Source organism: Salvelinus sp. IW2-2015, linkage group LG36 (assembly GCF_002910315.2).
Source record: "Salvelinus sp. IW2-2015 linkage group LG36, ASM291031v2, whole genome shotgun sequence".
Classification (NCBI taxonomy): domain Eukaryota; kingdom Metazoa; phylum Chordata; class Actinopteri; order Salmoniformes; family Salmonidae; genus Salvelinus; species Salvelinus sp. IW2-2015.
Window position 1 is genome coordinate 24226174 of NC_036875.1, and position 16403 is coordinate 24242576.

General features: G+C 40.9%; 1 protein-coding gene across 1 annotated transcript; it reads right to left on the minus strand.

Annotated features, from left to right (window-relative positions):
- Positions 1-4333: 4333 nt before the first annotated feature.
- LOC111959408 (glycine receptor, alpha 2) lies at positions 4334-15717 on the minus strand. The gene is made up of 9 exons (XM_023980924.2): positions 15272-15717; positions 14510-14637; positions 11686-11753; positions 10038-10261; positions 8744-8826; positions 8495-8638; positions 8144-8358; positions 6900-7049; positions 4334-6098 (listed from the first exon to the last, which is right to left on the minus strand). Exons 1-9 carry the CDS (start codon positions 15337-15339, stop codon positions 5817-5819), a joined length of 1362 nt encoding a protein of 453 aa, XP_023836692.1. The 5' UTR covers positions 15340-15717; the 3' UTR covers positions 4334-5816.
- Positions 15718-16403: the final 686 nt, after the last annotated feature.

The following is a 16403-nucleotide window of genomic DNA, read 5'->3' on the forward strand; positions in this document are numbered from 1 at the left end:
AAAAAATGCTTTTTGGTCTAAAGGATACTTAGGGATTTTGACATTAGGCCCTTTATCTAATTCCCCAGAGTTAGATGAACTACCATTTTTATGACTTTGTCCAGTATGAAGGAAGTTAGAAGTAGTTTCACAAACCAATGCCAACTAGCTTTAGCACAATGACTGAAAGTTTAAGGGCCTCATTGCCAAAATCACAAAGTATCCCTTTAATTTATGGTTAGGCATAAGGTCAGCAGTGTGGTTAAGGTTAGGGTTAGGTTTCAAATCAGATTGTGACTGTTTCTGTGCCAGCTAGTGACTACCCTCCAGTACATGAGTCATCCCAATAAATGCCTGTGACTGTGTCAAATCTATGTGGAAATACATAGGCTTATTGATTACAATAGAGAAGTAGGCACAACTATACCAAGTGTCTCTACATTGAAGATGTATTTCGACTTCACCTTGACTAGTAGTCGCGGAAGTACTCTCTCACCCTGTGTTTCTTATGCAGATAGTCTAAAAAATAAATACTCTTAAAAGCGCTTCCCAGTAATGTGTTTGAATGGAACCATCACAGACACTTTTAAAGTAGACCTCAGACGTAAATCCCAATTGCGTTACTTTATCAAATATCAATCATGTATTATGGTATTTGTTCAATTTAGCGACTCCCCTGTGTTCTTTCCTTATCACATCCTAACACATTTATATTAGTTTCTGATTTGACTACTTCTTCTGACTGATGGGACATGCCTGACTCAGTCAAAGTGTAGGGTTGCTCAGTCTAATTCCTCTAATTGTACATGTCCCATTAGGAGCATAAACAGTGTTTATCAGTTCTCGTTAGAAACCATATCTCTGAGCAGTACAACTCTGTGATTAGAAAGGGATATTTATTTATGCACTTTGGAGTAGGGATTTAGAATGACAGAATCGTTGTGCTTTGAAAAATTCCTAAGAGCAGGTAAACCAGTCTTGGAAGGCCTGGAGGGGAATCGAAGCCTCTAAAGGTGGGAATTGAATTGACATTAAGTGGTTTTGGTAGTTAGTTTGTATAGACTTGGGGGGGCTGTTTTGCTGTTCCAGGCAGAATAATGGGTTAACATTGGTTTGAGTTGGATGACAATGATAATAGCTTTGTTGTGGTCATCTATAAGGCTGGTTTAATCACTGGAATAACATAAAACAGTTTTCATTTGTCAAAATATTCATCTCCCAGCCTTTTAAAGAGGAGAAAGACAAAATATATTCTGTGACAAAATGATCCACCAGTTTTCAAACTCAATCAATCCCCACTTTCCCCACACACTGGCCTTTCCATTTCTGTGCAGTTGCTATGGAAACCCTGTAATTTCTTTTTTTCTCCCTCCCAGACCGTCTAGAAGCCTAATGAACGATTGGAAGTCGTATTTCCTCTCTGAGACAATTAAGATGCTATCTATTTTTACACTTTATTCTGAAAATAATTGTATTTTTTTATAAGCTGTCACTGACTGGCTATTTCAATAAGACTGCATCCTTGCCTTTTAGACCAATAATGAACAGTGACGTAAAGTGTCACCTACAGTAAATGGGAGGTATTATTTGTAGACTATTAACATTATGAATCAGTTTAGAATCCTGATGTGAAACACTCAACCACAGTTGTATGCATTATTTTGCTTGGATAGAGTCAATCATCTCCAATAACACACTTTGTGTTGGATGTGGCTCAACGTTGATCTCTCACATTCATTTCCAGCATGGTAATAAGGTCCAGTGAATTAACTAGTGGGAAAGGTAAGTCCAGTATACAGTAGAGCAATGTTATCTTTTCTGTCTAATTAAGATGATTCACATGGTCATTTGGTGTCAGGGAGCATAACATGATTCTCTCTGGGCAGCAGTGATTTCCATGATTTTCACATTAAACAACTTCGGAGACAATTGCACTGAGTGGAGACCGTTTAGGAGGTGCTACCACTTAGCCCCAGGTGTATGTCTAATAGAATGTTTTTGCCGTGGCAGTGAAGCCACTCTGGCATTTTCTATTCAGGTGGTGTCCACACGGGTAAACGCTACCTGCTGTGATGTCTCGCCAACACACCGTGAGGTCCATTATCCTACATTAGCGGAAGCCCGCTGTCGCCCCAGGTCTGTGTCACACGGCGCGACCTGGATAGAGAGAGAGCCCAGCCAGGCTTCAGCAGTCACCCTGAGTCATTGGCCAGGTAAGAAGAAAGGACAGTTGTTGTTTTTTCTCCTCTAACGTTGTCCCAAGTCACCATAGAGATGTCTGTGCTGTCTGTTTTTCTAGATTTTTCTTGGTTGGTCTCTAATCATTATTTATGGGTAATGATTCCCTGTTGCCATCCCACTAGAAATATTGAACTCTGTAGTCTGCATCATACTTCTTCTAAAATGTGATCAGCTAGTTCCATACGGTACACATCATGTGAAGTTCTGACAGTCTGTTTGAAGATGGGACAACACACTACCATGATGAGGGAGATGGCAAATGTGGTGCACACTCAACTTTATTGATGTACAGTTTCTTAAACAACCTTTTTCAGAAACAGCATTAGTTTCCCCTAGGACTTCTTTCAGCAGCGGTGGCAGAGTAGGGGGGGGGGGTCTTCCTGCGGTGCGCGGGGATGAGATCTTCTGGGGAATACATCTATACATCTACATTGCGCCGCTGCTAAATGCATATAGGGGAAACACTGAGCATTCAAGAAAATACTTCCCTTGTATGTCAGGAGTGCAAGGACCAATAGCTGCTCGATACCATTGTGTTATGAGGATATCCTTCATAGTGGCAATACTGTATAGTATACAATGTTAACTGTAATACGTACTGCCCAAAGAGGGAATGCATTCAGCAGTCCTCAGAGGAATCTTAAGAAGTAGAATAGAAATCTCAGTATTTAGAAACATATCATCTGCCTTCATTACAATAAACGTTTCATTACAATTAAATCTACAAAACGTACAGCCCAACTCTAAATATTTATCTGTGATACAAACAAATTATTTGGCAAAAAGGGAATATTGAGTAGTGGGATATTGTCTGTGGGTCAGTAGTTTGTCATGTACCCTGTCATGTACCCTGTGTGGCATATTTAAGAATAGAACAAGAAGAAAATGAAATGCAAAAAATGGAGTTTGAAAATAGCGATGATACGTTGAATAATGAATTAGGTTAGATAACATGTATGTAATGATGATGACTTGATATAGAGTTGAAGTCGGAAGTTTACATACGCCTTAACCAAATACATTTAAACTCAATTTTTCACAATTCCTGACATTTAATCCTAGTAAAAATTCACTGTCTTAGGTCAGTTAGAATCACCACTTTATTTTAAGAATGTGAAATGAGAGAATGATTTATTTCCGCTTTTATTTCTTTCATCACATTCCCAGTGGGTCAGAAGTTTACATACACTCAATTAGTATTTGGTAGCATTACCTTTAAATTGTTTAACTTGGGTCAAACGTTTTGGGTAGCCTTCCACAAGCTTCCCACAATAAGTTGGGTGAATTTTGGCCCATTCCTCCTGACAGAGCTGGTGGTAACTGAGTCAGGTTTGTAGGCCTCCTTGCTCGCACACACTTTTTCAGTTCTGCCCACAACGTTTTATAGGATGAGGTCAGGGCTTTGTGATGGCCACTCCAATATCTTGACCCTGTTGTCCTTAAGCCATTTTCCACAACTTTGGAGTATGCTTGGGGTCATTGTCCATTTGGAAGACCCATTTGTGACCAAGCTTTAACTTCCTGACTGATGTCTTGAGATGTTGCTTCAATATATCCACATAATTTTCCTGCCTCATGATGCCATCTATTTTGTGAAGTGCACCAGTCCCTCCTGCAGCAAAGCACCCCCACAGCATGATGCTGCCACCCCCGTGCTTCACGGTTGGGATGGTGTTCTTCGCCTTGGCAAGCATCCCTTTTTCCTCCTAACAAAATGATGGTTATTATGGCCAAACAATTATATTTTTGTTTCATCAGACCAGAGGACATTTCTCCAAAAAGTGCGATCTTTGTCCCCATGTGCAGTTGCAAACAGTAGTCTGGCTTTTTATGGCGGTTTTGGAGCAGTGGCTTCTTCCTTGCTGAGCGGCCTTTCAGGTTATGTCGATGTAGGACTCGTTTTACTGTGGATATAGATACTTTTGTACCTGTTTCCTCCAGCATCTTCACAAGGTCCTTGCTGTTGTTCTGGGATTGATTTGCACTTTTCGCACCAAAGAACGTTCATCTCTAGAAGACAGAACGCATCTCCTTCCTGAGCGGTATGACGGCTGTGTGGTCCCATGGGTGTTTATACTTGCGTACATTGTTTTGTACAGATGAACGTGGTACCTTCAGGCGTTTGTAAATTGCTCCCAAGGATGAACCAGACTTGTGGAGGTCTACAATGTTTTTTCAGAGGTCTTTACTGATTTCTTTTGATTTTTCCAAGATGTCAAGCAAAGTGGCACTGAGTTTGATGGTAGGCCTTGAAATACATCCACAGGTACACCTCAAATTGACTCAGGCTAATTGACATCATTTATCAGAAGCTTCTAAATAATTTTCTGGAATTTTCCAAGCTGTTTAAAGGTACATGTAAACTTCTGACCCACTGGAATTTTGATACAGTGAATTATAAGTGAAATAATCTGTCTGTAAAAAATTGTTGGAGAAATGACTTGTGTCATGCACAAAGTAGATGCCCTAACCGACTTGCCAAAGCTATACTTTGTTAACAAGAAATTTGTGGAGTGGTTGAAAAACGAGTTTTAATGACTCTAACCTAAGTTTATGTAAACTTCCGACTTCAACTGTACGTTGAAGGGGAGTGGAAAATACAAACCACCTTTAGGCAAAATTTTACTGAGTTTTAAATAAATAAGTGCATTCACTTCTGACAGACAGCTGAGCGAGAAGAGACGTTGCTTTGTGAAAGATAGGGAAGCCTACCATTTATCTCCAAATCCATGATAAGGCTTTGGGTAGCTTATAAAAATGCAGTATCTAACTGTCAATCTGGATTTAATCTCTTCACACATGTAGGCCTTATAGATGTGTGTGTGTTTGGTTTTACTATCCTTGAGGGGACCAGAACTCCTCACAAGGATAGTAAAACAAGGAAAATTCAACATTTTGTCAGTCCCAACAAGGAAAAAGCCTTTTTTAGTCTTAGACTTGGGGTTAGGGTTAAGGTCAGAGTTAGGTTTAGGGTTAAGGGATAAAGAAAATAGGATTTTGAATGGGAATCAATTGTTTGGTCCCCACAAGGATAGTAAAACGTGTGTGTGTATACATTGTGCTCGTTGCCTAATAAATAGAACTGCTGCTTGTAGAAACAGTGAGGAACTGCAGTATAATTGTATAAAACTGCTCTAAATCAACCTTTATATGAAAACCACACAAAAGTCTAACCCTAAAGCCCAGTCTACTCCACATACAAATGCATGGAATGTTGCTCCATTGCAAGGTTGCACAAATGCAAAGGCAGTATTGTCTCATAAAATTTGGTCCACCTTTTTACATCATTGCTCTGTGCCTTGAGTAAAAACCCAGTAGAATCTCCAGGATGCATTAACACATAGGAATATATCTGTGCCTCACCAATTGTTCACTTGTTTATCTAAAACATGTGCATTAGTCTATTCGATTTTGCTTGAACACCTATCAATTATCCCTGAAAGAACACCACCACCCCCAGCTTCACTGTGCCTCTGCTCCATGTACAGTCCCACAACATAAAGTAGTCTCACTGTGCTGTCCAATCATTTCTCATTCAGTAAAATTAGAGTGAGAGAGAGATGAGTTCCATAGGTAAATCCTGCCGGGCAGAGTGACTACCCTGACTGCATGCCAATGTCCTCATGCCTGATGACCTTGTATGTTATCCAGTAGAAGATGTTGAAGAGGAGGAAGGCCATAGGGAAGGCTGCTCGGGACACAGTGTCAATCCTCTTGGCCCTGTCCACAAACCTTTTCCTTATCACCTCTTTCTCTTTAGGGGTTGGTGGTGCTGGGCCGGGGTTTGGGACAGCGTTTTTAACAGCCGACCCATCCTTCAGACACTGAGTCATGCCGTAACCAGAGAAATTGAAGCGGCCATCCCTCATGTCATCATCCTGGTGGAACAAACCAAAGGCAGAACCATGGTGAGTATGCTTCTGTTCAATGGAGAGAAAGAGTTTCAGACACACTCCCATGTGCACACACACTATGACATTGTGGTGTATGGCCAGTAGCCATGTTCTTGCGTCCTTTTCTTGGCCCGTGACTCAGGTGTTGTACCCTTTACCTGAGGATGCCTCCAAGCGACATCTACAGCTGCTTCATTAACACTGGGGACACAGCTGAATGTCTCCCAGATACACCCTCCCTACCTCCCTCCCTCTGCTGCAGCAGCAACAACAAGCTAACACACTTAGATAACCTTAGATAACCTGACACACTTCAGTCAACAAGTCTCTGACTGCCCTAAATGTTCATTCAGCCCAGTTTCATCATGTCACACTTCCTTTTGAAAGACACCATTCATATGTTCAGCCATGAGGCCCTGGGATTTGGTGTAGCAGTTACTGGCACCGCCTGCCTTTGGTGCATGTAAGCCTGTGTAAGCGAGGGATTGATCGAATCCTGGTCGCATATTGCATTTTCAACACACATTTTCTCAATCTTTCCTGTCTCTCCCCATCTCTTCAATCGCAATTAAAAAAATACTAGAGTGGAACTCCCACTCTTTAAAAATGGTTAATGAGTCTGGGCTTTGCAGTGACTGTTCTAAAGGCAATCCCACTGGGCACAGACGTCAATTGAATGTCTATTCCACATTGGTTCAACGTAATTTTCATTGAAATGGAGTAGAAACAACGTTGATTTAAGCAGTATGTGTCCAGTGGGATGCTCCTCAAGACTAGACTGTTTACCTTGTGAGTCCGCCTCTGTCTTCGCCTCAAGCGAAGTAAATCCTTCTGTTGCCTGGAAACAAAGTTAACCCCAGCATATTCCAGTAGGGCAGCGAATACAAACAGGAGACACACGGCCATCCAGATATCAATGGCCTTCACATAGGACACCTGTGACAAGAAACAAACAAACAATAGTTTACTGGGACTGCATAATCCTTGTATGTCCTGGCGTCATGATGCATCGTTCAATTAACATTTCAATGGGATTATTATCTTCCCTCATTGTGCTTTGTTATGTTAATCAGAGTTGATGTAAATTCTAAATCACCGTAATTAGAGGGGTGGTATTTGCTAACAAGTGCTTTAAACTTTCAACGCTGAAATTGATATGAGTGATTTCAGCGATAGCACTGGAAGGAAATAATTGCTGCTTCAATTACCAAAATAACATAAAGGAAACAGTAGCAGTTAGACTGAAGCTTTCATCTCCCAGCCGGATGTGAGATGGAGGCTAGAATCTGAAGGATGACCTCTTATTCATCCTACAATGACCTCGTCTGTCTCTCAAAATGACAGGTCATTTATGCATGGAGAGAAAACAACTCAATGTTGTTGAGTGCTCTTTAGGCATATTGAGCTTTTGTTGCTCTGAGTTGGGCCTCTCAAAGTTCTCTCTTAATGTTTATCAGCGTTTTTTTCATGTGGGCCTCTTTGACGTGGCCGAGCCCTCCGTGGTCATGTGTGGTCCAATGTGTAGGAAACTTATTGATCTTCAAGAGATGACTCACACTGGAGGCCTCTTGCTAGCGTAAGTGTGAATAGAAATTTAGTGTTTGACAGTGTACTGTCGCTGTGTATACACTACTGTTTAATTTAGTCATGTTATATCACCACCTAAATCATTGTTCTAACAAGTTAAATACATGTCTTAAATATATTGTGATAATGTAATGTTTAAAGGTCTTCTCTGTTTTGCAACTTATTGATTTAAAAAATGAAAGACACAAATGCATTGACATTCGCTTGATATAAATAAATTGATTGCTTATCTATTGCCCTAGGCCACTTGAATCAGAACCCAATACTCAAAATTCAGGGAAGCATGGAGACTTCAACCTTAGGCATATTTACATTTCATGAGCAGTATCTGATTATGTACGACTTCAAAAATGAGTAGGAAATGGAAGATTGATTGATCTGAACATGGCCCTCTCTCCTCCATCAGATTGTCCCCTCACCCTGCTTTGGGTTAACAGGATTACCTTGGGAAGGGAGGCTCTGGAGCCGGAGCTCTGGGTTGTCATGGTGAGCACGGTGGTGATGCCCAGCGCTACCCTGGCGGGCGCGGCGTCCATGTTGATCCAGAAGGAGACCCAGGAGAGGATGACAATGAGGAGGCTGGGGATGTACATCTGGATCAGGTAGTAACCCATCTGTCTCTCCAAGTGGAACTTCACCTCAATGCAGGTGAATTTACCTGGAGAACAAAACACACTGACACCTCAGATCAGGGACGGTGTGGTGAGAGGTGTGGTGTGTGTGCGTGAGAATGTCTGTGTGTGTGTGTGTGTGTGTGTGTGTGTACAGTATGTGTGTGTGTGTGGTTCTCTGACCGGTGTTGTAGCTTTTGGTACAGTAGCCAAGCTCCTTCTCATCTCTCATGATGAACTGAGGAAGGGTCAGCCCAGCGGCCACCTGTACAGGATTTTTGTCCTTGCTCTCCCACTCAAAGATCAAATCATTCATGGTGTAGCCAACTGAGGAATGAATGAATACAGCAAAGATGTTTGAGATGTTATTGCATTTTTACAGAACATATTGCATGTGCTTTGCCATGTGGGATGTAAGGAGCAGTCACTTACAGCTCTCCAGTTGCATGGTACAGATCTGCATGTCCATGGGAAAGTTCTTCAGATCCATTGGACAAGATAGAATGAGAGTCAACCTTTGAAGAAGAGACATGTAAAGGTAAGGAGTCAACTGTGCAGGCATTCTTTGTGAATGTACAAATAAATGATATAAATTATGTAGATACTGGCTTATTACATTATCGTGTTCTATACCTCACTCAATAGATGCATGTCATGTAAAAGTAAAAATCTTATATGGAACCTAATTTTTACTGTTTTAAGATTTAAATACAAGCTCCCTACAATGTATGCCTACTGTGTACAGTATGTGATAAACATATGCTCCTCTCCTGCAGTCAATGCTCTTTCTCCTTCCCCTCTGAGAGCCTCCTCCTCCCACACAGCATGTGGGATTCCCTTCAGCAGGTTCTTATCACACTTTCATTACTGGACAGTTATTGCGTCTGAGATGTATTGTCGTCTGCAGTCTGCTCTCTCTCTCATCTCTTCTCTCATGAATGGAGCGAGCGGCTAACCACCTTTCATCTGTTCTCTCAGAACCCCCTGCCTCCCTCCACACCTGGGCTCCCCCATCTGAATCAGCTCTCCAAATGGACAAAATTGAGCTGCATTATTTCGCTGCCTTGAGGTTTAAATCTGAGGCGGAGTTGTGTGACTGAAGTGATATTGAAATTAAATGAAATTTAATGTAATGTTAGTGTAGTAGTGATTTTTGTAGAAGGAGGCTATTGTATGAAGGTTACCCATGTCTCATCTACTACGAGTGGGCTGCATCTACTGCGAAGTGATTCCATCTTACTGATCCCATGCAATGCTAGGGATGAAGCAAATGCCCAGTGGAAATTAATAGCCTACATGAGCGGCTTTTTTCCCCATACTCTGTCCCTGAACGTATTCTAAACATCTTTGGAGAAAGATTCCCTGTAGCCTTTGGCTACTCTAGTAGTTTGTGTTTCTATGGAGACTCTTAGTGGAGACCATATTGCAGCCAATTCCTCCAGGTAAAGGAATGCTTTATTGAGATGAATCCCATGAAACCAGAGAGGTAGTCTTTGATGTTTCTTACAAAAGTAATTACATGTGCGTTAAGGGCTTGGAAGTAGACTAACGTTAAAGGGAATCTCTGTATGCTGAAATCTCACTGGATTTTAATATTTTCTTTGTTTGGATGTTTCCAACAGGAAATGTTCTGCGTGATCTTGTTCTACATCTCTCCAGCCTATTTCACTTATTTCCCTAATCAATAGAGTTGAGTCCACCATTCAATGCATGCCCCACATCTGACCTGATACTGTACAGGACGGTACCATCTTTGAAGACCCTCAGGAGCTTGTTGTCTGTGGTGACATCATGGAAGTTGGCGCCTTTCTCATTGGCGAAGAACAGGTCAGGTTTCCAGATAGAATCCAACATGGACGGATCCAGGTCCAGAGAGGAGTCTGGGTATTTGCTGTACGCCAGCCGAGGGTCTCTCCACTTCTGTCGCAGGAAGATGTTCACTCTGTAATCCTTGAGGAAATAGTGAAATCTGCTTTAGAACTGCTTTATTTTGACATATAAACTACTTTTGTCTATTTCCATTAAATATACAGTACTCTACTTTTGATGACTAGAATATGTTGTGTCATAGTCAGTGAATACAATGACTGGTCACTTACTCATGAAAACATTTTTTTGCTGTGGACTTTTACATATTTAGAATGATAGCGCTACTAATACAAAACAACATTATCCTCTTAATATGTAGGCCAAATGCCTGCCTCAGGTTTTTGGTTCCATCGTAGTGACATGCAGTATTACATTTGGCACTAAGGCACTAATATTGCACCAATGATACCAATATTAATATTAATATCAATGCTAATAGAATAGTGACACTGTGGGACTACCACAACCTTAACTAGAGAAATTGCTCAATATTTTTTTTTTTACATAGAATTGTAATATGATAAATGATAGCATGAATGAATGGATGCAATACATGGATTTCAATGCATATTTGTATGTTTGTAAATCACCACACAATACCATCATCTAAAATCCAAATTACATTTTAAGAGTAGATACAAATGTGTTGAAAAGAGCCATCAAAGAATTGCAGCCATCAGTCTAACTTAGTTACTTGCTCCATATGATCAGTTTCCTCTGTTATTGCTGAAGGTCCATAATGGGAGATAGATGATGTTTGGGTGACCCAGGAAGTACATTGAAGTTTGAAGATGCATTTAGTATTGAATCATGCAGGTTTTAAGAAGCTAAATTGATTGCAGATGAACAGACCGTATCAGATGAGATGCCTTTTCTCTCCCTTTCAGAACATACCTATTTGGTAGGCAGTAGTGTATTTGTGGTCAACAGTCTATTGGCAGTCCCAGATGTGTATGCTTATGTGTGACAAGTTATTGAACAACTGTGGGCAAATGGTTGAACCCCAGCTCAGCTGGCAAAGTACTGTCATTGCGATATAACTATTGAATGGGATCTCAATGCCTATTCCAGGTTTGCTATTGTTTACCCCTTGGGCAGTTGGAAGTCTTCAGATATTACACCTGATCAATCTGCTTAAATCTCACACCTACAGCTATTGGCTGCAATTAAAGTGAATTATGTGCTTGCATTCACTGTGTAAATTATTAAAACAGAACTAATTTAACACATGCACAAGGGAGTGTCATGGGAATAGCAATCCAATATTGCCTTGAGTATAGTGTGCTATACTTGCACCCTGGAGCTGCCAATAGACTAAGGGGATGGGACAAAGTGAATCATCGCACATGAAGAAGCAAACGTTGAAAACATCCATAAACTAATAGGAAAATTAGCTCATGAACAGTAAAGAAACTATTTGGATTGGATGATTTAAATCTTAAACTCCAGAGGAGAAAAATAGCCAGGCTGTAGACAACATGACCAAGCACAACACTCCAACTCACCATTGTAGTTTCTGCTATAGAACCAAAGCTGTTGATAAATATGTTGCAGGTAACATTAACTGGGGGACCTGCAGGTTGGAGGACAGATAGCACATTGACATGTTTGACAGGGAAGAGGTAAAGCAAGAAGACGTTCGGGACACTTACCATGCTGGCCTCTGTGACCGAGCCCAAAGCTGTTGATAAAAATATTGCATGTAACGTTTACAGGGGGACCTGTGAAATGGAGTGAGAATGAGGTGACAAGAAAAGGTCAATACGTTTTGTAGCCCTTAATTATCATGTGCCATCTGCACGGGGTGCTTTAGCAAATAGAGGTGAGAGAGGTTGAAGAAGATAGTGGTGCAATATCTGTTGGACGTAACTTGAGTGTAATAAATGTATCTATCACCAAAATATGGGCTGGATGTATTTCTGTCAACATAAGAAAGGCATGTTGTTCTCCTAAGCACGCCATGCAAGTCATAAAGCCACAGATAGTCGTTGACTAATCTCATCACCAAGTGTCTTCAAAAGCAGGCCTGGTACAGTAATAAGACCAGGTTAAAAATGGTGGGATCATTATTCAACAAACAGTGGTATCATTCAGAAATACTGACTTACTTCAAAAGTATGGTCCCTGGTAAGTGGGGCTAGTCATTGACTAAATCAATAAGGATGACAAGGAATGTTTTACTGGATGGGGTTAAAGGACAGACAAAAACACATGCTGAAAGACAAACCGAGAGACACGTTGACACACACATACACACACACACTGGCATTAAACAGTGGCACATGCAAACAGAACAGTTAATTTAGTGTCAGACGCGTTACGCTAATATCTTTGAGGACTGGTGGCAGAATGACTGGTAAATACATTAACAGTGGGAATTTTTTTTTAGGAAATAGTAAACCCTATGTCATCTCAACGCCCTTCACTGACATGAGTTCTCCAAGCAGCCTTCACTGACATGAGTTCTCCAAGCAGCCTTCACTGACATGAGTTCTCCAAGCAGCCTTCACTGACATGAGTTCTCCAAGCAGCCTCAGACAGCAATGACCCTTTAAAGCAGCGCCAAATCTTGGTCTCTGTGTTAAGATGTGAGCACAGTGCCCTTCCCCTGTGTATTCATCAATATTCAATGTGACGTGGTGGTATTAATATTTGCCTCTGTTTGTAGTCGGGCAACTACATTTAACGTCAGTAACAGAAAAATTTTACGGAATAACTCTGCACAACAACCTCGGCAAGGAAATGTAGGTCAGGCTCCAGCAGCACTGTGGGGAATAGTTGTGACACAGTATGGTTTGTAAGTGATAAACTAGCATCATCTATGTATATCCCTGTATACTGTACATGGATGTGCAAATGTACTGTAAGTGTGTGTGCGTGCGCATGTGTTGGTGTGGTATTACACCTCATTAGACTGGAATTCTCTATCTGCCAGAGACTCTGTCCTTCATCATTTTACCAGACAAGGTAAGATCATGTTTTTCACTCCAGACTTTTTTTCACCTCTACTCCAGCATTCTCCCATATCCATAAACTGATTAAAATTGTTTCTGCTTTTCAGAACAGACAAGTCTTCCCCTGATCTTAAGTCAATTTCTGAGGTCTTGTCTACACTTGTTTTCCATTCTCCCAGACGGAGTGGATAGATCTGGGCCAATGTTTCTGGGTTGAGGCTGAGTCTTGCTGACCAATCTCAGACTGGGTTTCCTGTGCTACTCTCCTCACAGTGGCCTTCTCTTCAGCATTGTTCCACCACTAGTCTCCCAGCCCTCCTGACCCAGCCTGCCTGCCTCCCTGTCTGGGGTGTGCCCCTGCCTGCCATTGACGTTTATTGTCATGAATCTTGCACTGGAGGAAGAACTGAGCAATTTCCACTATATGAGCCAGCTGCAAAGTCAAAATTGGCTATATTGTAAAAAATAATGAAAACAAAAATGTAAGGTTAGGCATTAGGCTTAGCAGTGTGGTTAAGGTTAGGTATAAATGAATTGTATGACTTTGTGGCTGTGCTAGCTAGTGACCACTCTGCAAAGCTGCCTCCAGGGCAAGATTCATGACAATAAATGCCAACCTGCTCCCTGAGCCCCACCAATGAGTTCCCTTCCCTCTCCTTACTCAGCTCCATCACAGTGACAGATGCTGTGTCTCTCCCCCTCACCACAACACAACAATAGAGGAACTCAACAGCCCACAGTCTAGCTAGAGGGAACCAATCCCTCATCTGTGGCTGTCACTGTGGCACCACCGTTGGTTTGGGGCCCACATCTATAACTTTAAGCTCATTATTGTTTTTCTAGTGTTGAATACTGATGGTAAATATAGCTGTTGCACACTATAAATGACAATTGAGGAAATAGCTATAGTTATTGGGTGTTGTGGTGGTGGGCTGAAATACAAAACTATATCCAGCCTACTGCTTGGTTCTGGTGTGAGCCCTTCATGTTCGATAGCTCAATCCCATAAATCCTACAGGGATGAGGATGTCACTGTCTACAGGTGTGATTGATAGCCATTCTTCTTTAAATATTTAAGGAGTGGGTTCCATCAATAGACAAGTACATAATTAATGTTCATAATGGGCCTTATTGACTATTGAGGGGTTTTTAAGTTGAGAATGTATTCATTGTTCAAAATATGCCCTATTGACTGTTGAGGGTGTGTTCAGTTGAGAATGTATACACCTACATCATAATATGTAAGGGATGTCAATACTTTAGAAAATTAAATATAGCCATATAGGTGGATACAATGATAATCACAGATGCATTTTATGCAAAGGTTTTGTAATCCACACTAAACAAGTCATAAGAAAGTCAAATAAAAACCAACCTTTGAAGTTCGGTCTTATTCGTGCATCATAACCCGATGTTCTACCCATCAATGAGTCCAGAAAGTCTGAGGGAGACAAGTTAGTAGTAGATCCTGATCTGGACTCATGCTCCTTGGCATCCACCACCCTGTGAGAAACAAATGGAAAACACCTACTTAGTCCAAAGTGTGGGGAAAACATTTCTATTTAAACACAACCAAATATGATCCTGGCCTGAATAGGTATGGAGAGAAACACAAATGGGATTCAAATTCTATGATTATGAAGAATTATAATAGTGTGGAACACCTTGGCAGACAAGGTGTGCAATAAGTCTCTTGTCACTGTAATGGAGAATTGGCATCGTGACTCTCCTCATTGTATACATATAGGCTATGCACATTTTGAAATAAATCACTCCGGCATAGGCTACTATAATTTCAAAACGTTTTGACAACGCCCACAGAGTTAGAGGCAGTGATTAGCTTGGCTACACATCCTAAGCTATATTTTCAGTCCAATGACTGAACATTAAAGCTGTATGATTTCTACCTTCCATTAGTAACATTGTAACTTTGAGGTCCATGGGGAAATAACGTGTTCATTTTAGGTAGGTTCATATTAAATTTCCTAAACTTTGTTTTAATGGCAACGCACACCTTTTCAAACAATGAACATTACAGTTGAATAGACTACATATACATCCAAGAAAGTATCTAATTCGATTTGGAATAGTTTTATTTGTTTATGTTAAATGGCCAATAACGTAGCCATTCACCTACCTGCTGTTGTTGGTCCCCATTAAACATGCAAATAAAGCAGTCAAGACTTTGATAAAGGGGCGATTCATTCCTCTTGATTTTTTATTTCTTCACTTCTTTATTTCTTCCATATGTGAATGCTGGTCAAACACAATCCAAGCAGCAGTATCGCTTTATTTCTGACCAAAGCGCAGTTGGGTGTTCTCGTGGCACACAGAGAATACGCAGGTGGCATTCCAGTCCGTAGGATCATAGTTTAGTTTGATGAAACACTGGTTCCCAGAATCATAAATTCTGAGTCATTGCCACCAAAAAAATAACCTGTAAAAAAAACGTCGTGAGGTGACACAATTCGCCGAGTCGTCAATGAGGCGTTCTCACTTTCATTCAAAAACTCACTGAAAACAGATGTATGTTCTCAAAAACATATAGCGGTGTTGAAGCATAATCTTTCCTTGCGTTGAAGACTGTCCACTGCTGGAATGGAGACAAGTGGACGCCTCTTCCGATTCAGCACTTGGATAGCTCCCGTTACCTTTGCGCGCAAGCGCACCATTAAGAACTGGAGGACGCGAGTTGATTTTCAATATGTCATATAAATGAGGAATACAACATTTTAAAAAATAAATTCAAACTAGCGTTGTTAATGATCCAAATTCCTGTGTTTCGAGTAAAATCCCCCTGAGAGCTGTCCATAAAAAGGTATGGATATGGAAGTGCTCAGGTCAGGAGGGACTGCACACAGATGTTGTGTGCCAGAACATCTTGTTGTCAGACAATAGTTTTCTAGAATGTTTCATCACCTGACACTGGCTGGCTGGCTGCAACCTGGTCTCAGAGCACTTCATATTATTCTGTAAGTAAATCTAAGAAACTCCATTTAGTTTGATATATTACATTTCATGTGGTATGTATTAATATGTGGATGTCCATCACCCATTTTGTATGATATTATATGAATTACAATTCGTATTATAAGGTAAGAATTTGCAAAAAGTACTATATGTTACGAATTGTAGCTAGCTGTCAAACGTAGGTAAGCAGTTGCTTATCTACAGATAGTTTGTTGATAGTATAACCATCTGTAGATCACCTATACGGGACTATCTGAATAAAGTGTGACCCAAATGACTAATGTTTTCCAATGGAGACA